Source organism: Suillus fuscotomentosus, assembly GCF_016647785.1.
Source record: "Suillus fuscotomentosus strain FC203 chromosome Unknown F5891scaffold_278, whole genome shotgun sequence".
Lineage (NCBI taxonomy): Eukaryota > Fungi > Basidiomycota > Agaricomycetes > Boletales > Suillaceae > Suillus > Suillus fuscotomentosus.
The window spans coordinates 16,006-34,232 of NW_024539790.1; the positions used below are offsets into that span (position 1 = coordinate 16,006).

Below are 18,227 nucleotides of genomic sequence, written 5' to 3' on the forward strand. Positions count from 1 at the left end.
ACTAAATCCAAAGAAGCATGCGCACAGAAAGTTACCTCGAGCCAAATTCTTACCGGAACATTCACAGAGTGAGAACCACTACTTGCGATTGCGCAAAGTGCACGTTGTCCCAGTATTGTTGGGAGCTGCAATTCCACGACCGGATGGTTCAACGGAAGAATATGAGACATTTTGTCGTGCTATGCTGATATTGTTTAAACCCTGGCGCAGTTTCCAGGAACTGAAAAATAATGACGACACATGGGCTGAGTCATTTTCTCGGCAGCATTTTGCACCTGGGTTGCATAAAATTATTCAGAACATGAATGTCGAGAATGAGTGCAAAGACGCGCGTGATGCACATGCCGCTCAGGTTGTTGCAGATCGAGCCAGACCACATATCTTTGGATTTTCGAATATTGGAGATGCCGATATGCAGGAGGATATGATGGCATTTGATGAAGCATTGTTCGCCAATGCTGCATTAGATCCTGATGAGGACGAAGATATGGACATGCCTGGTCCATCAGACAATCCGTCCGAACCACCTAAACATGTCGGAGATATTCACACATGTCTTCGTGCAGCCAAAGATGGAGGACTATTGACAGCCACTGGAAATGTGAATATCACTGAATCAGACAAGCAAAGCCACCAACTTACTGCAGCTTCTCGAGCATGCATTCAGGAATACACGTCTATCATGAAAGCCGCCAAAAAAAGGAAACGACCCTTAGACATTGGCGAAGCAGATCAAGACCCCAAACGGCTGCATCTGGCGCAAGAGGAATCTCATCCTACGTTGACATTAGAACAAATGGAAGAGAACATCGAAGTGACCAATGTATATTATCAGCCTGAAACGACACAGGCAGACAAGGTAGCTATTCTGTCAGAGATCATCGAGGAGTTTCATTTGAAGGACAACCCGGAACAGGAGATGAGCTTCAGGATTATTGGCGAACATTTCATTCAAGACAACGTCGAACAATTATTGATGTTCATCACGGGGATAGGCGGATCTGGCAAAAGTCATGTGATTCATGCAGTAGTCGAACTGTTCAAGAGATGTGGTGCACCTGAAAAGTTGGTGCTGAGTGCACCAACCGGGAGTGCGGCCGTACTCATCAATGGATATACAATCCATGCTTTGACTTTTTTGCCGAAGAGGAACGTAACCGTTAAACAACAGGACCTAGAATCTGTTTGGAGAACTGTAAAATATCTTATTCTGGATGAGGCATCATTGATGTCTGCTGAATTATTAAGCCAAGTATCTGATCGGATATGTCAAGCGAAATCGTGGGATGACAGTGCGAGAACCAAACCATTCGGAGGAGTCAATATCATCTTTTCAGGAGACATCGGGCAACTGCGTCCTCCAAAGTCAAACACTTTATACAGCCATGCATTAGTAAGGCAACTTGCTCCTGCAATGACACAGACAGCTAGAGGTCAATCAGCACTCCATGGTGCTTTTTTATGGCGGCAGGTGGATACCGTCGTCGAACTTAAACAAAATTTGCATGCTAAAAATGACGCTGCTTTTGTCGACCTCCTCAATCGTATTCGCATAGGCAAAACTATCAAAACTGCTGGCCATCCGAACAATCAAAGTGACTATGATATGTTAAAGACTCGATTGCTTAGCACACTCAAAGACCGCTCACCTGCAGAGTCTGCCCATTTCAAGGATGCGCCCATTATTGTGACCAGAAAATTTCTGAGAGATGCGTTGAATGAGTCTAAGGCGAAAAACTTTGCCTCTGAATCCAACCAACAATTTGAGATATACCACGCACGCGATAAAATAGCTGGCAAGTCTGTGAGTAGTGAGCAACAGCGCCGATTGTGGAAATTAGGTGCTTCTGACACAGGCGATTCCATTGGGAAATTGCCTTTGATTCCCGGTATGCCCGTGATGATCACAGAAAATGCTGCCACTAGTGCCCACATCGTCAATGGTAGCCGGGGGATATTGAAGTCGATTACTTACGATAGTGATGCGGATGGGAACAAATTTGCCGTATGTGCTTTAGTACACATTCCTGAAAGTGCTCTAGACGTGCCTGGATTATCTGATGGCACTGTGCCGATATTGCCAGTGACAAGCAGTTTTGTATTCCCTACAAACACGAAAAAAATCAATGTCAGGCGCACACAGTTGCCGATACTACCTGGCTGGGCTTTTACAGACTTTAAAATTCAAGGAAGCACTATGACAAAGGTTGTTGTCGACTTAACCGGCGCCAAGACTCTTCAGAGCATCTACGTAATGTTGTCTCGAGTCAGTTGTTTACGAGATGTGGCGATTTTGCGATGGTTTTCATCTAGGACGCTTTATGGGTCGCTGCAAGGGGATGCTCGTGAAGAAATGCAATGGTTACGAAGAGTTGCGACTTGGACTCGTGAAAAGTACTTAGTCCAACATGAGAATGACGGGGATAACGTCGATCATGAACGCACGAACTGAAACATTATGGAGACCCAATTGACGTAAATGTTCTGTGAATGTATGAGGAAGGTATCGTGGAAGACGAAATTATGAACGTACGCTCAAAAACACAGAGGATTCTCACTCCCTTCTTAGTGGCCATTCCTTTGCAGTCTCGCGATTATCCAATTTAATGCACATGGCCACGGTTGTCTTGTAAATGCACCAACTGACAATGATAAGCCTAAAATATCCAAGGTACCTAGGAATATCCGTAGTCACTGTCGAAATCGTAATTATGAATGCCAGGATCAAAATAATTACTGTCATATGAGTCATCGTCCAGGTCGAAATCTTCTCCTATGGAACTTTCATATTCATCCCAGCTCACATCGGCCACCACCTCTCGCAACAACTGTACGTCGCGGAGTATGCCGACCTTGCGACCATCGACATTTCGAAAGCCAGCTCCGAAGAGGGTTTTGCGAGCGCAAATGGTAATCCGAGGATGTGCACCCCAACATCAGTAGTTCCCTGCAAGCCAGCTAGGGCACCATGGGTATAGTGGCTTTCGCCATTGGACATGAACTTGTGATTTGATGGTACAGTTCAACCCACCGGTCTCTATCTCCACATCTTCTCCGATCAGACATCGCGAAGTTCCACAGCTTCATCACTGGCAGCCTCGTGAACATCGTTGGGGAATATAATTGGACCGGCTATATCGCTTCCCGAGTTCTCCAGTTCAATCACGATGGAAGCTTGTTCTTGTTGTAAGCGGGGACCTGTCCTGGATGACGTACTACGGTGCTAGGTTAGCACCTGTGGCTGTCGACATGTGTTGATCCATTCCCATTCAGGTTCCCAATTGACTTGACTCGGTATATATGAGCATCGGAGAATAATTGTACACAAAAAGGATCAAGACATCCAAGCTGCGAGAATATTGTTAACGATAGCATCGCATGAAAGTATGTCAACACCAACGACCAGTATGAGAAAACCAATGTGTATGCAGTGAACGACGCATCTATCTGCAATGTAGGAGAGCGCTTTGTGAGTATTATGACCAGCTAGTCCAAAATAGAGTAGAGAAATCCCGTGGAATAACGACAGAAAGGTAATGTGAGTGGTATGTACGAGGATCGCAGTAATGATATACGTTAGTCGCGTCATCGTCTGCGGGGAATACGAGGGTGGGATGCAATGAGGTTCACTACTCGAGAAAGCGAATCTACCATAATGTGACGCATTTACAGTGGTCGAGCCGGTATATGAAAATGTCTGTGCTGCAAGTATCCATGCATCATGATCTCATAGCATTCATGACTATTGATGCCCGTCCCCATTCTGCCCACCGAATGCTGCTTATGGGGCATAAGCATTTTGCATCTGTCCTGTTGGTTGCTGATACAGTAACTGATGGCTTGAGCACGGCGTCGACGGATTAGACGGTTCAGAATAGGCCTTTTCTTGTACTACGTTGACGCCGACACCCCCACCGTCCGTGGCAGCTGTGGCTTTCGTCGGGTCGCCAATGCCTGCACGAGTTCCCCATCCAGTCTCATGGAGCGTGAAGAGCGCATACAGCTTCATGATCGCGAAATAGTACCCGAAGAGGATGAACGCAGGGACATAAATGATGTGGCTGGGCGTGTGCCAGAGATGCGGGAGGAGCTTGGCGGTATGAGTCGCGAGAAGCCAGACCATATATGAGAGGATAATGTTCCACCAAGGTAGATGGTATCCTCCGTCTATAACGGCAATGGTACTTTTCCAAACAAGATAACCGACGAGGCAGGGTCCCACTAGGAGCGTGAAGGGGTTAAAGAGCTTGTCGACCTGTGAACGAGATAAAAATAAATATGGCTGACAGGATGATGTCACCGACGTCAACTGACCATAGTATAAGCGACATAGGGATGTGTAGTCCAAATATACCGTTCCATGAATAATGACCTCAAATCACTTCGCCACATATTTCGGGTCCATCGTAAAACCTGTTTCAAGAATCTCCAGTTCGGCTTCATCGTACTCAGCAGCTCTGCCTCTTTGCAACACTGAACATAGGTACTCCATCCATGGCTCACCATCCACCTCATCAAGAATTTGTCATCGCCTGAGTTGAGCTGGTACTTCCCCAGCCAGTAGTCGTGCGTGAAACCATGCAAGAACTCTGGGTCTTTGAGGATGACCGTTTGGTAGGCAGCTGTACGGCCCGAAAGACATGGAAGACCACCATTGATATGCGTGCTGGAGCTAATTTCGATGTTACGGATCGTCAGACGGAATGCCGCAAGGACCTCCCAAACTGTCATGCGTTTGCCTACTGGTTGGACACGTTGACTCGTGCCCACGCCTCCGACCTTCTGGTCTTCAAAACATGCGAGCACATATGGCAAAAGCATTGGTGGCCAAATAGCATCGTCGTCTGCAAAGACAATGATGTCTGTCGTGGTATTCCTAATACCGTGTGCCATCTGCAACCGCTTGTTCGCGAAAGGAACGGTGAGGACGCGAATACGCTCCGGGTCAACGGCGTTGGCGAGTTCTTGGAGAGGAATGAGCATTTTCTCTTCGGTGATGATGATGATCTCTTTCGGTTTGCCAGCAAGCCAACTGTTGGCTGCTTCCTTGAATTCTTCACCAGCGTCGATGGTGGGTACAATGATAGTGACATCTTCTGAAGCCACATAAGTGGGATTTTCAGGGAGAGAAACAGGACGGTAGGTGACGGAGGCAATGATACGAATCAAGTACCACAGATAGCGGTAGAAGCTGGAAAGTCGTCAGCTCGTGTCAAGAAACCGAAAAAAAGACAACATACCCGATGACTCCGAATGGTACGACTGTGAATGAGGTTTAGCATGAACAGTCAAAGCACTGTAAACTGAAGACACGTACAGATTGGAAAGTCATCGGACAAAAACGAAAAAAAAAACAGGTGACTGCGAATATGGAGCCTTCTCCTTCGGTGTCGACTTGAACGCTTGTCGCTTCCAACCAATCTTCAGGTCGTATATGACCAAATGCGCGTTCTGGAAGTGGATCCGGTAATTATTCTTTGTCTTTCTGTTGGGGTAAGAAAAGTGTAGGCAATTCATGTGCTTCCCCGTCGAAGACCAGAACATCAGGAAATACGCGGGTAACATCTAGTGTAAGGTCCATTCCTTTAGGAAGTACTATGCGAGCGAACACCGAACCACTCGCAAGAAAACCGGTGCTAGCAGAGTTGGGTTTGATCTTCATATCGTGAATTGTCACATTGCGCAGTATTTGTGGTTTGGAACTGGGGGCCGGAAATTCCATGTCCAGCGCAAAAGATGGGAATAGTGGACATGCGACAGATACGGGGTTAGGTTCGAGGAAGAGGAATCTACTAATTCAAGCAGAAATGGGTGCGGAATGGTGAGGGGGGGAGGGGTAAGACGCTTCCAGACATAGTAAGTGTGATGTTGGGGTGGGTTAGCATGAACGGGTTGGTGTGGACCGATACCATCGGTACTAATGAATGATTTTCGCTGGGGAGCGAAATTATGAACGGAAGTGAGGGTGCAGTTAGGTTTATTATAGGTGGCATTTTTTTTTTTTTTTTTTGGTTTTATTCTTTGTACAGTTACGTCTTCAGCTTCAGACTCCACGCCGAAAGACTGCAACATGATCAGCTGCGAAATGGATCGTAGGGGTACGTCCTTGCCCGGGGTAGGCAAGCCAGGGATTGGCAAAACTGCCAGTGTTGCTGTAGCTTCTAAACAAGTTAACAGATAATAAAGACTCACGTTTCATGGATAACTGAGTCTCTATACTTGATCTCTGAAACTTTAGAATTTGCCTCCAACCGCCTTTGTCCATGGAGCCCCCAGAGATGATCACGCTAGGAATAGAGGCATGTACAGACGCAGCACCCAAATGCCAGGAGTCATGCACGAACTGGTTTATATCAGATGCGTTCTGCGTGGGGACGACAAAAAGAGTCAAAGACAATGGGGATAACCACGAATTGTCATATGAGGGATTGGCGGTGAGAGGAAGTTCAAATGGTGGGGAATCGAGCGTGGCTAAAAGCGCCTGTCGCTGAGAAAAGATTTGAGTGGTGGACACATCCACTGTGACTCTATCTAGAACCTTGACGCCCCATCGACCAAATGACTTCCACATGTCGTAGAATGTTCCTTCGTCACCATCCGTATCGACTCCCATGATTGATCCCGCATTAATCCCAGCTCTTGCTCGTACTTGTATCCATGTCCCGCTGAAGGTACAACAATTCAGATGGTGAGTCTGAACAATGTGTTGGGTCTTGCAGAACCTAGCTGCTATTCGACCCTAAAGGGTTTCTGGACCAGGCTCAAGGCTCAGAGGAGAGGAAATACCATAAAAACTTGCTGATCTCTCAGACTCATACTGGTAACTGGTGAAAAGATTGCTTGATTATGTAAGCTACAAAAGTGCCAACATAAGGTAAGGTAAAAACAGTCTCTACAAGCCCAACCAGAAATGAATCCCTACACCGCCGTCTGCTGTAACATTGAGTACGTTGACCCGATACGGCCCTTGTATCACCAGGGAAGTCAAATTCGAGAGTAACAGAGTGCTCCGCCAGCGAATCCGGATCTATCCCAAACGTTGGCCCCGCCCACGACGAAGGGTTCAGGACCGTACTAGAGTGCAAACAAATGCAACTAGTAGTAGTGCTATGTAATTGGATGGAACGCGGGACTTGTCGAGACTTATCTGGACTGGCTTTGAAGCAACTTTTCAAGGCGCGAGATATGATGGGATGGCTCAAATTCCATTGACGATTTGGATTTCCTGAAAAGCCCTCGCATACAAGTCGAATTTCTGTTGTCGATTCCTGTCATTCAATCCGAGCTAGCACGTTGGCCTGCCAGGAGGTCCGCGTCCCAGTTCATTGCCATTCGCAGTTAAGCGATGCACCACGAGCAGACTGTCACCTGCTTGGATTGACCGTCTTCCTTCAGAGAAGACGTTGATAAAATGGTTCCCTCTGACGCGGGAAGCGCCAGATAAAGAGAGTGTTGGAGGAGGTGCGAGGGAGGCAGATACTTTGGAAATGTCGAGGGAGGCAGATACTTTGGAAATGTCTTGACTAATTTGCCAGATGTCATGCTAGACATGGCGAGGAAGTAGGGAAGTCCTGGAACGAACATAATCCGTTGAATCGTGCTGCGCAAGCCAGTCTGATCAGATGACGAGAAGGATGATAAGAGAAGGAGATAGTTACATGATTCTCACAGCAGAGGTTGACAGTTTAGTTGGAGAGGCAGCGAAGTGCGTGAATTAAAGAAAAAAAGAAGAGCGAAATCAATAATAATTTACAATACAGAATTCGGCGGGATCATGGAGAACGCACGGAAACCTCCAGCCATAGCAGAGCTCTCACCCGCCAAAGTGAAATGAAATGGACACGAAATAAAGCAAAAAGCCAAAAAAAATGATATATGTAGTACAGACTTCTGCGGGATCACAGAGGACGCACGGAGACCTCCAGCCATAGCAGGGCTCTCCCCCGCAGAAGTGAAATCAAATGAAAACTGAGTTACCATCACCGGTAGATGTCTGATGGCTACCATGGCATCAAATACGGTAATTTTGCCCTCACCGGCAGAATTTTGGAGTAAGGATGAGATTGAAGTGAAATGGTGGAATATATTCCCTAGTTGAGGGATGCGGATAATACTAGGACTTCCCAACCAGGTTGAACTGTTCTACACCGAGTTGAAGAAAAGGGAGACCGAGACTCAGGCTCAAAATCAATGACTGGCATGTGACTCATATATCACATGATCAACCAAAGTCGTCAATTTCTACTATGAAATTCATGTAACTATCTCCTTCCCTCGGAATCCTTTTCGTCATCTGACTAGACTGACAGTCTCTGGATCTACAACGCAAACGAACTACAAGACAAGTATCTTGTCACCAGCACGTTCACGTGCTCAGGATATTATATATATTTATCTAACAAATGTGCGTCAACTTGCTTTGTGTTTCATTGCTAACATTCCGTTGACTTATGGTTCTACGCAGCCGGAGAAAGGATAGCACTGGCGCTAACTACTGGTGTACCGATCCCAACTGCTGGTGGAAATTTTCGAATTGGTAGACCGATGCTCAAACAACATTCCGCTATTCGAGAATGTTTCGCAAGTTCGTTTCAAAGTTTTTTTGGCCTCATTGAGGAGGAGCGTTCCAGGCGAAATGAGATATATGAACAGTTCGGTGATTTCAGCGTCATTATCGTTGGTACGTGTCATTCCCTTTCAATTCATTCTCGGTGTAATTTTTGTTGCAGGACGCGTCAGAGAGTGGAGACGTGTCAGCAAGTTCTTGCGTTTGGACGCAAATTCGTCACCCAGCTCATGTCTATCGAAGGATTTTCACAGCCGTAATGCTTTCTGTGTTGGTCATTCTTGCTCAGCTTGATATCCATGATGTCTTCGCGGAGTAAGTGTTTTGAATTATCTGACATATGTATCCGTTGCTGATATGCAGCTTTTCAATAGCCCCGTGGTCATGGTGTTAAATGTACTCTGGATAACAAGTCTACTGGCTCTGACACTCAGGTGCGTTTTGTGATATTAATAAATTCTCTCGATCTATCATTATCTTTTGTAATTGTTTTCTTCTGCTTCCATTTTCACACACCGCATTGCTATCTTTATATTTTTACGCCTCTTTCTCCACTTGTAACAGATCTGTACTAACTTCCTTCCCTTGCATTTCCCCGAGTCTATATTGTGTTTGTCCGAATCTGTCTAGTTGCCTACTAGCATCATGCTTGGAAATCATTTTCGCTCTCAGGACCACCACGTTGTCCAGATCAAGCAACCGTTCTCTATGCCTCTGGCATCACTTTTATCCTCGTTATCTTGATCAACTGCATTTTCATATTTCAATGGGTTCACCATGTCCTCGTCAACAAGGGGACGTACGGTCATGTATATCTTGTCCTTAATGTCACAATGGGCGAAATGATTACTGTCAAGCAAGACTACACATCACCCGTTCCCTGTCTTCTTTTTTTTACCACTCACGTTCGCCATGATCACGGATAATAAAAAAAGCATGCTTCGACCTTCCTGCACCAAATCACGTGGAACTGGGTTCAAACATGACGTCATGACATCGAACTTATCTAAGACAAATGCCTGAAATACGACGGGATCCTATTTTTCTCCTTTTCACTGTGACCATGTCTTTCTTAGCTGGTAAGATGACAACCGATACATCCAATTTAGACTCAACCTTGACCATTTGGCAGCATCTGAAGACACAATGGTATTTGAACTGTGGCCTAAGGCAATGAAGAATGAAATTCGGAGATTGCAAGGAGATAACGACTACGCATCATGGGAATTATTCCCGGCCTCATTGCAAGATATGGCGAAATGGGCAGACGTGTATCAAGACCACGAACAAAGAGATAAATCGAGAGATCGCATTCTGATCTACAAAGAAGTCCCAGACGCGGAACCAGGCACAATATATCCTGTGGCCATTCGCCTCCACGGCATTTTGGGCAAATTTCGTGTGGAAAGGTTCAGAAACTGGTCTGGGTATGTACTCAATGCCGATGCATGGATTCAAATAAGCTCACACACCGTAGGCGGGAAGCAGACGTAGCTCGTGCAGTCCAATATGTCAACATTTCCTCAGGGGGACAACAAAAGCCTTGGGAAGCCACCTTTAGGTCCCTAAACCTTGCTTGTGAATACGTCGGCTGACGTTTGCACTTGCCAACGCAAGGAATTGCATGCAAGAAAGAAATATACTCACAGAGACGTGCATTTATCAAAGTTCGTGTACACACCAGTTAAGCTCCGAATTGATCTAATGATTTGATGACAGAGGGATCAACCCCGAAAATCAAAAGAGCCCGCTCTTACGGCAACACAAGATCCAGAAGGCAGATACATCTGTGTCCAAGACCGCTGGAATGTTGTACGTCCCTTGACTGTTGCCAACTTGACGGACGCAGGCAAGGTTGTTCCTATGGACGCTGTGCTCTTGACAGAGGGCGATTTCGTGGATGTTGGTGCCGAGCTGGATTTTGTGTTGAGTCGGGATCGACAGAAGGGGACGAGTCTGAAATGTTTTCTAACCTGCACGCATGTCGTGCGATTGATTCCTGCGCACTATGTTTCAGATTTGATGCATGTGAGGATCCAAAATGATAAATGATGTAACTGCACTAACGAGTCACACTAGAATGAGAAGAGAGCTGATCGCAAGCATACCACTACGCCGCCACCTCAGGAAAGAGCAGTGAAGAAAGCCCATACGACATTATACTTCGATGACGAATGATGAAATGAAGAAGGCGTCGACATATACAAACCATCGAGGAAGACGCACACCGCACAACGCTTAAGAGATGACTAAACAAGTGGCAGGTACTTTGTCGTTATTTATTTACAAAATAGGGGATATTTAATGGGTGAAATGACCGCAGTAGAGTCTGAATAACAATCATCATCATGGTCAAATCTAAGAACGACACTGCAGAAGATAGAGAAGGCTCGACGCATGCCTGGCCTAACAAGAAGATCAGGTTATCAAACACGGGTTAGTTCAACTGCCCTCATGAGACTTATGACTGTGCTGACAGCCGTCTGAAAAGGGGCATCTAATGAAATTCCGGAAGGAACTGAAATTGGTGAAGGAGGAGGAGATCCTACTGGAGAAGCGCAACACGCTGAGTCAGTCTGACCTCTAGACAATTGCTAAGACAAATACTGATCAGTGATTTTGCAAGGGCGACTGATGATGACCAACATAGATCCAAGCAAGATTCAATTGGGACAGTCGCAACTGCCAATCCAACACCATCAGATGCCATTTCACCTACAACTGTTGGTAAACGAGGTGGTGGAGCAACCCAACCGACTCTATCGGTTCGGACTGTGATCCCTAACCCAACTAAGCTGCTCATAGATGAGGCAGAAGTAAAAGACTACGGAAATGAACTGAAGGCGTGAGTACTTACAACATGAAGATGAGAATGATCGCTGACACACGCATAGACGTCTTCACAAGTTATCGAACTACACAAATGAGAAGGCCCACGTGTATGCTCTTGGAAGGCTATTGCTGACTGCTACGTGGGGACAATATAAAGCGGTCAACGACCGCAGCAAAACATTATGCGATCCGGCCACCGGAGAGCCACTCACCATATGGGTGGTAGGTCATATCACGCACATGTGGTTTGCGAAGCGAGGAGTGCCTGAAAGTCAGGCTTCCATCACCATACTTCCTCTCGCACAGAATCTAGCCCGACAGAGCGCGCATTTGTTGGCCAAATTTTCGAGTCCTGTGTTGGGTGAGAATGATTGAAGCTGGGACTTTGCATATGTCGCTCACTCTGGCCTAGCTGTCAACCAACAGACGACGCACAACATCAGGGCCATCAAATGGCAGAATGCTAGGAACGATGACATACAAACAGAGGTAATAGATAATGACAATATTGATCCATCCTGACACGCTCCTTGCAGGCGATCCTCTTCGACTCTGTCTATGACGCAAGAGGTGAAGGATCCCTCAAAACTTATGACGAACGACCACTGTGGAGTCTGGGAGATTTGAAAGCGGGAGACCTTGTTCTGTTGGAGATGAAGATGACGCGGTATTCGAGGAGAGGAGAAGACAACAAATGGCAGTCACGAGCGCAGTACGAGATGCTTGCGATTTCACTTCTCAACATAGGGCCTGCTCCCGAAGCAGAAGCTGAAGGAATGAGTAAAATTGATGGGTTGGCTATCTAAATGTAACGTAGTAGACTGTCGCCTGTGGGTCACATGACCTGCTAAAAAGATGAATATATGTCTCATTCTAACAGTCGTTAATCAACCCCTGATCCAATCAACATGGACCAAAGACCATCTGACGGAAGCCAAGTCAACAACAGGTGTTCGCCGACAACACACGAACTTGTCGAGGCAATAAAATCACTCGACAACGAGAAGAGCCTTACAAATCATGAGGTGTGCGAAGAGCTGACACGACAACATGCTACTTGGTACATCAGTGCAAAGGTAAACATTATAGGCTAGAGCTGCAGTGGCGCTAAACTTATCTCACAGAGGGTCAAAATGCTGCGGTCAGAGAAAAACCGGCGTCAAGAACAATTACCATGTGTTGCAATCAAAATCGGCTGTGAGATAAGCCTCTCCTACGATGTAAAAGAGGGGTTGAGGTCACTCCTGAATCATCTCAACCCAGTCACCCAAGAGCGCCCTCATTCAGACATAGAAGCATTACGAAGGATGGAGAGAATGCTGCCTGCAGGACAACCCACAGAGCCGTTGATATTATTTCCACGGCACATCTCGATCACATCGTGGTACTACCAGATCTATCACACGATGAGGATAGATGACAACCGCCCATATCATCCTGTCATGCTGGAAATCTTCGGCAGAAAGAACTGTCCGCGAGGGGAACTCCTCATTGTCAGAAATGGAGAAGATTTCAATCCACAGTCGGCAGAATGGGACGTAGATCCAGAGGAATTGGGGAAGACACTATGGTGGTACATGAAGAGTAGAATTGACCCTATGAAGGAGGCAAATGAGAGGCGGCTGTTAAGATACATGGAGAGACTGTAATTACATAAAGAAGTAGTAAGGCGGACAAATCATGCAGGAGACCAAGAATGTAATACACTGCATGCGCAAATGTCAATCACCCAACCAAAGACGAAGGAAAGGAAGATCTTGCCTAGACAGAATGGCATCAAGAAGGGCTTTGTCTTCATATCGCATAGACTGATACGTCTGCAGATTATGGCCTATGTGCTTGACAACAAGGACATCGCCAAACCAACGGACTGAAGAACCAACGGCATGACACTGAGCGATGGCTTGATTCTCGGGGAGGGACGAATGTTGTTGCAGGTAAACAACGCTATATGCATGAGGGAAAGTGCTTGACAGACAATCAGGAAAGCCATGAAAGACGAGAAGAGAAGGAATCGAAATTGTCGATGCTGACAGATGGCCGCCAGCGATCCACATATGAGCACGAAGAAAACCATCAGCATCTTGAGGCACATATGTCAAAATTGCCTCACTGTATCCTGCAGGATAAAACAGCGCCTGATGATAGGTACGGCCGCCCTAAAAAAATTTGAATGAAGAAGAAGGGCATGAAAAGACGTTGACTCACAGGCTGATGTGTAAACATCTGGTTCTCAGTAGCGTAGACATCTACCTCAGTGGTTGCCAGCTGGCAAGACATGGTCGTCATAAGCACGAAGAAAAACCAAACATGCACACACAAAACAGATATCGCCAATGGCGTGGAATCAAGCGATGACGTCAAAGACCATACAGACAACATAACAGATGACTGACCACCAGGATAACGGAAGCTCAAGAGGGAACCACATGCAGCCGACATATGAATGGACATCCAAGGGACAAATGGTGTTGGAAAGCAAATAGAAATCATACGGTAAACAACAAGATGCCATACATGGATAGGAGAATGCATGGGACTATATAAGATGATAGAAAATAGAGGGGGAACGGCACCACATAACTCTCACCAAAATGACTAAAGAAATTACCATTGATAGCTGCTTAATCTCCTCCAAACCATATAACGGGTTCAGGCCCCTGAAAGTCCAAAATCCATTGAATCGCGAAAACCTGTTGGACGCTGCAAGAATCTATTTCGAGGACGAGGCCACAATGAAAGAATCTAGGGTGAGGTTCAGATCGACGGAGGAAAGTGGTGTGGGAGTGCTGTTCAACATCATCGTGTTGTATGACGGCCGAGAACACGGCTCACCCAAATGCTCATATCTCACATTCAAACTGGTCGACAGCAAAGAACTAGTCGACTTGACGACAGAGGACTACATGGAGGTCATCAAAGCGGTGCACATGTAAGTAGATAAATCAGGACTCGACTGCACCATACTGACAGCTCACAATAAGGGTGAAAAACAGAGTGCCAGGCACCAAAGACGAGAACTGGGGATCGTCTTCGACAGCCAACCAGCTCGTATGAAAGTGTTGAACTGAGCAGGAAAGTGGCGAGGCCATGATCTACCATGAGGAAATGGGATCGAATGACAAATAGCGGCTGTAATTAAAACTCAGGGAATAGGAGCACATAGACAACTGAAGTCCTTCAACCGGGACATTCACAAGCAACTTGACCATGAACCACGGAAACGGCTACATCAGTTTACTATGTCCTGAAATCCAAAGGATTATCCTAGAGCATTTGGGGCTGTCAGATCTCATTACATTGGCAGAAACTAGGAATGAAAACAAAGAGGGAATCAAGGACTATATTGCAAAACGGCGCGTCAAGTTGTTCAGGAGCTTCGTCGACGATGTCGACGGTCTACTTTCCATGATGGAAGACACTGGATCAGTGGTTTCAGGATCAAGTGCTCTCAGTCTGATACGCCCCGAGGCTGAAGAATTGAGAGCAAGAGACATGGACGTCTACGTCACAGAGGCTTTTGAGGAAGAGGTCCTAAAGCACTTGAAAGAGAAAGAGGGATATGCAGGTGCAGGTGACGTAGTGCTGAAGCAGGAATATAACGACAGCGCAATGGCCAAAATTTTCAAACTCGAGAAAGGAGAGAAAAAAGTGGATGTCATTGTCACTCACTGGACTGCGGCAGTCGCGCCCATACTCCAATTCCACACCACTTCGGTGATGAACTATATCACAGCAGACTCCCTCGTGTGCCTGTACCCACGGTGGACGACAGAGAAGAAGGGTTTCGTCAATCCACGTCTATATCTGGAAGGAAAGAGTACACTGCACACAGTAGAAGGCCTGATGAAATATGTCGGTCGAGGATTCAAGATCAGAGCAGATCCCTTACAGTTGGGTGAACATAACTGCGAGGACAACACTGATAACCAAGGCGGGTATTGCCCACACAAATTGAGGAGCACGGTAGACGACGAAGTGATGCAATGGAACTACAGCCCAACGAAGACCTTGGGGGAGACAACAATAGTGTGCCAAACCATGCCAGTCATGGTGTGGTGCCTTGGAGGATATGAATGCGCAGTCGGAAACAAAGACGAGACAATGTCGATGATGTTTGTATGTGCTTGAAGTAGGCATGACGTTGAACGAGAAAGATGCGAAGAAGCGATTGAAAGTCTGGAAAAAAAAGCTGTGTAAAACAAAGACTGTCTAAACAGATCGTGCTATAATAAAACGCGTGACTTACAAACCTCAGCATGAGCGCAGTAATACCTCAGAAGTATGAACAGAGAGCTCAGCGTCAGCACGGGAAGTCGTGCGTGCTGGATTGAAAATGGACAAAGATGCGACAACAATGATCGGAGGGCATGGACTGAAATATATGGAAACTGTAGGTCTAATCTACATAAAAGTGGGGGCTGGCTGCTATCTAAAAGTGTACCAGCCGCCTGGCCAGAATCAAGAAGGGTGCTGGGTTGCCCGGAGGGCTGTGACGAATTGATATTGGAAACCGTTTGGCTCGGCATCGTGTCCATAAACGACTTGGATAGTAGATGACATAATACGTTACACCTTGAAGTGACGGCTATGGCCGCCTGACTTTAAGAGGTTGGTTATACACTTCGATGAACACAGTCAAACAGTCCCATAGTTCACCTACTGACCAACTCGATGACTCCCAGAAGCCGCATGCACCAAAATCTACCTCAGCATGGACGTGGCTGAACTTTCTGGGTGATGTATCAAAATCCGAAGTCGATGTTTTACTTCTCTCCATGGCATTCAAGTTTCTCCTGTTCCCAGCATAGTAAGTCCTCCTTAAATATGTATCCGCATGCTTACTTATCCGTGAAGTCGCTCTACGGATTTCGAGGTCCACCGAAACTGGCTGGCCATAACACATTCACTTCCTATTTCTCAATGGTATTACGATGTGCGTCCTGAAGCTCTCTAGATTCCATTACTAGGCTTATTTTAACGCGGCGTTGAAGACAACTTCTGAGTGGAGTAAGCCCTTTTGAAAGTTTCTGTATCACACTGTCTCATCTCGTCGACTAGCGCTGGATTACCCTCCATTCTTTGCATATTTCGAGAGCTTGATGTCCATACCCGCTTCATTCATTGATCCCAAGATAGTTGACCTCCAAAATCTGCAATATGATGCATGGACAGTCATTGCGTATCAACGTCTAACCGTCATTATCTCTGAGCTTGTCCTTGGTGCAGCACTTCTGAGGTGATTTTCTATTTATTCATATCTGTGAAGCGCTAATTCTTGAGGGAGGTTCATCCGTGTTTCTGTTGATCCCTCTCGTCAACGAATTCTCTCTGCGTCCTTGTTTCTTCACCCAGGGTTCCTTATGATTGACCACATACACTTCCAATACAATGGGTTTATGTTTGGAATATTGCTATGGTCGATCTTAATGGCTTGCGAAGTAAGAGTGTGGTTCTTACTTGAGCAAAGCGTCTTATCACATTCATAGGGTAGAAAACTGGCGAGCGGCATACTTTTTGCCGTTCTTTTGAATTTCAAACACATCTACATGTATCTGGCGGTATGATCGCATCACTATTCGTGGTCCTTGGCTCACTGGGTCACCTCTACAGCCTGCATACTTTATTTACCTTCTGCGGTCTTATTGCATGTCTCCCGCCGGGGCGATTATTCCCACACGCTTTATCTCATTAGCGAACTCTGTCCTGCTTGTGTTCCTAGCCTCTCTAGGACCATTCGTATTGATGGGCCAACTCCCGCAACTCCTTTCTCGCTTGTTTCCTTTTACACGTGGACTGAATCACGCTTACTGGGCACCAAATGCGTGGGCCTTGGTCACTGCCGCAGACCGTGTCCTTTTGCAACGTTTGTAGTTCATTGACTACCCTTCCACTACCGAGCTCACATTGGCCCTCAGTGGTAAAACATCTAGGTGTGGAACTCGTAGTGAATGAATCTGGTATTGCATCGACGTCTCGCGGCCTTGTAGGCGATACGGTCTTTGCGGTGATTCCAAATATCAAGCCTATCCACACGTTTATCGTCACAATAATATTCCAGATGGTGCGAAAAATTGCATAACCGGCCGATCTCTCTGATATTGCAGCTCAGGTTTATCTCATTAAGCTATGGAGCGCGCCAACTTACAAGTCGTTTGTGGCTGCCTTGACGCTTTGTGGTTACGCTTCATACATGTTCGGGTGGCATGTGCATGAGAAAGCCATTCTGCTCGTATTAGTGCCTCTCACGTGCGTGGTTTTCATTACTCCTTTTAATCTAGTAATCAGTGTTGCAGGCTTCTGGCCTCGGAGAACTATGCGTATTACAAGACCTTCGTTATCGCAAGTGTCGCGGGTATCTTCTCCCTCTTCCCCTTGATCTTTACGCCAGCAGGTGCGTTCCCGTAATGTCAGCTCGTCTTGGGTATCATTAACAAAACCGAAGAGACTCTGCTAAAAATTGTGTATTCCTTCATATGGGGAGGGATGATATTATACCCCCTCCACAAGCAGCTTTACGAGTGAGCACTGACACAGAGATGTTTCTTGCTATTAAAACTTCCAACAGATTTCCTTCATCACTGCCCTGGGTACTGTTGGAGAGCTTTGAGAATGCATATCTTTATGGTTTTGCATTTCTCCAAGCTTTCGTCACCCTGTTCCCTCTCATGACTGGCGGGAATCCAGACACTGAATTTTTGCCCCTGATGGCGACAAGTGTTTACTGCGCGGTGGGACTGATATGGTCATTTATCCGGCTCAGTACTCTATACATTATACAGCAGTACTAGTAGATACAATGAGTTGCGCGGGGTGAGCCGTACATCTA

The 18,227-nt window shown here is 46.3% G+C and overlaps 12 protein-coding genes across 12 annotated transcripts; 9 read left to right on the plus strand and 3 right to left on the minus strand.

The window, feature by feature from the left end:
• Window positions 1–88: 88 nt before the first annotated feature.
• Window positions 89–346, plus strand: F5891DRAFT_930619 (uncharacterized protein; the record flags this gene model as incomplete). Its single annotated transcript, XM_041373947.1, has 1 exon — window positions 89–346. A coding segment is annotated over one exon (258 nt), but the record flags the coding sequence as incomplete, so codon positions are not given.
• Window positions 347–796: 450 nt separating this feature from the next.
• Window positions 797–1,147, plus strand: F5891DRAFT_968705 (uncharacterized protein; the record flags this gene model as incomplete). The annotated part of the gene is made up of 1 exon (XM_041376305.1): window positions 797–1,147. A coding segment is annotated over one exon (351 nt), but the record flags the coding sequence as incomplete, so codon positions are not given.
• Window positions 1,148–1,228: 81 nt separating this feature from the next.
• On the plus strand, window positions 1,229–1,525 carry F5891DRAFT_968733 (uncharacterized protein; the record flags this gene model as incomplete). Its single annotated transcript, XM_041376308.1, has 1 exon — window positions 1,229–1,525. A coding segment is annotated over one exon (297 nt), but the record flags the coding sequence as incomplete, so codon positions are not given.
• An 81-nt stretch (window positions 1,526–1,606) lies between these two features.
• On the plus strand, window positions 1,607–2,452 carry F5891DRAFT_968729 (uncharacterized protein; the record flags this gene model as incomplete). Its single annotated transcript, XM_041376307.1, has 1 exon — window positions 1,607–2,452. One exon carries the CDS (start codon window positions 1,607–1,609, stop codon window positions 2,450–2,452), a length of 846 nt encoding a protein of 281 aa, XP_041216563.1.
• Window positions 2,453–2,675: 223 nt separating this feature from the next.
• On the minus strand, window positions 2,676–2,998 carry F5891DRAFT_1201135 (uncharacterized protein; the record flags this gene model as incomplete). The annotated part of the gene is made up of 2 exons (XM_041368866.1): window positions 2,676–2,773; window positions 2,830–2,998. The coding sequence occupies 2 exons, from the start codon at window positions 2,996–2,998 to the stop codon at window positions 2,676–2,678; spliced, it is 267 nt and encodes an 88-aa protein (XP_041216564.1).
• A 356-nt stretch (window positions 2,999–3,354) lies between these two features.
• Window positions 3,355–5,565, minus strand: F5891DRAFT_1227578 (putative polysaccharide synthase; the record flags this gene model as incomplete). Its single annotated transcript, XM_041369522.1, has 4 exons — window positions 3,355–3,702; window positions 3,893–4,255; window positions 4,315–5,191; window positions 5,363–5,565. 4 exons carry the CDS (start codon window positions 5,563–5,565, stop codon window positions 3,667–3,669), a joined length of 1,479 nt encoding a protein of 492 aa, XP_041216565.1. The 3' UTR covers window positions 3,355–3,666.
• Window positions 5,566–6,043: 478 nt separating this feature from the next.
• F5891DRAFT_989132 (uncharacterized protein) lies at window positions 6,044–6,613 on the minus strand (the record flags this gene model as incomplete). Its single annotated transcript, XM_041378050.1, has 3 exons — window positions 6,044–6,161; window positions 6,193–6,287; window positions 6,308–6,613. 3 exons carry the CDS (start codon window positions 6,611–6,613, stop codon window positions 6,044–6,046), a joined length of 519 nt encoding a protein of 172 aa, XP_041216566.1.
• Window positions 6,614–9,629: 3,016 nt separating this feature from the next.
• F5891DRAFT_989133 (uncharacterized protein) lies at window positions 9,630–10,744 on the plus strand (the record flags this gene model as incomplete). Its single annotated transcript, XM_041378051.1, has 5 exons — window positions 9,630–9,645; window positions 9,699–9,993; window positions 10,044–10,077; window positions 10,286–10,594; window positions 10,646–10,744. 5 exons carry the CDS (start codon window positions 9,630–9,632, stop codon window positions 10,742–10,744), a joined length of 753 nt encoding a protein of 250 aa, XP_041216567.1.
• A 170-nt stretch (window positions 10,745–10,914) lies between these two features.
• F5891DRAFT_1201138 (uncharacterized protein) lies at window positions 10,915–12,204 on the plus strand (the record flags this gene model as incomplete). Its single annotated transcript, XM_041368867.1, has 6 exons — window positions 10,915–11,002; window positions 11,058–11,136; window positions 11,193–11,411; window positions 11,461–11,759; window positions 11,811–11,887; window positions 11,935–12,204. The coding sequence occupies 6 exons, from the start codon at window positions 10,915–10,917 to the stop codon at window positions 12,202–12,204; spliced, it is 1,032 nt and encodes a 343-aa protein (XP_041216568.1).
• A 102-nt stretch (window positions 12,205–12,306) lies between these two features.
• Window positions 12,307–13,047, plus strand: F5891DRAFT_1201139 (uncharacterized protein; the record flags this gene model as incomplete). Its single annotated transcript, XM_041368868.1, has 2 exons — window positions 12,307–12,474; window positions 12,523–13,047. 2 exons carry the CDS (start codon window positions 12,307–12,309, stop codon window positions 13,045–13,047), a joined length of 693 nt encoding a protein of 230 aa, XP_041216569.1.
• Window positions 13,048–14,608: 1,561 nt separating this feature from the next.
• Window positions 14,609–15,529, plus strand: F5891DRAFT_989136 (uncharacterized protein; the record flags this gene model as incomplete). Its single annotated transcript, XM_041378052.1, has 1 exon — window positions 14,609–15,529. One exon carries the CDS (start codon window positions 14,609–14,611, stop codon window positions 15,527–15,529), a length of 921 nt encoding a protein of 306 aa, XP_041216570.1.
• A 497-nt stretch (window positions 15,530–16,026) lies between these two features.
• Window positions 16,027–18,189, plus strand: F5891DRAFT_968713 (glycosyltransferase family 57 protein; the record flags this gene model as incomplete). Its single annotated transcript, XM_041376306.1, has 12 exons — window positions 16,027–16,208; window positions 16,256–16,334; window positions 16,393–16,408; window positions 16,460–16,637; window positions 16,686–16,839; window positions 16,888–16,959; window positions 17,012–17,264; window positions 17,317–17,462; window positions 17,511–17,647; window positions 17,695–17,792; window positions 17,844–17,919; window positions 17,967–18,189. The coding sequence occupies 12 exons, from the start codon at window positions 16,027–16,029 to the stop codon at window positions 18,187–18,189; spliced, it is 1,614 nt and encodes a 537-aa protein (XP_041216571.1).
• Between the last annotated feature and the right edge of the window lie 38 nt (window positions 18,190–18,227).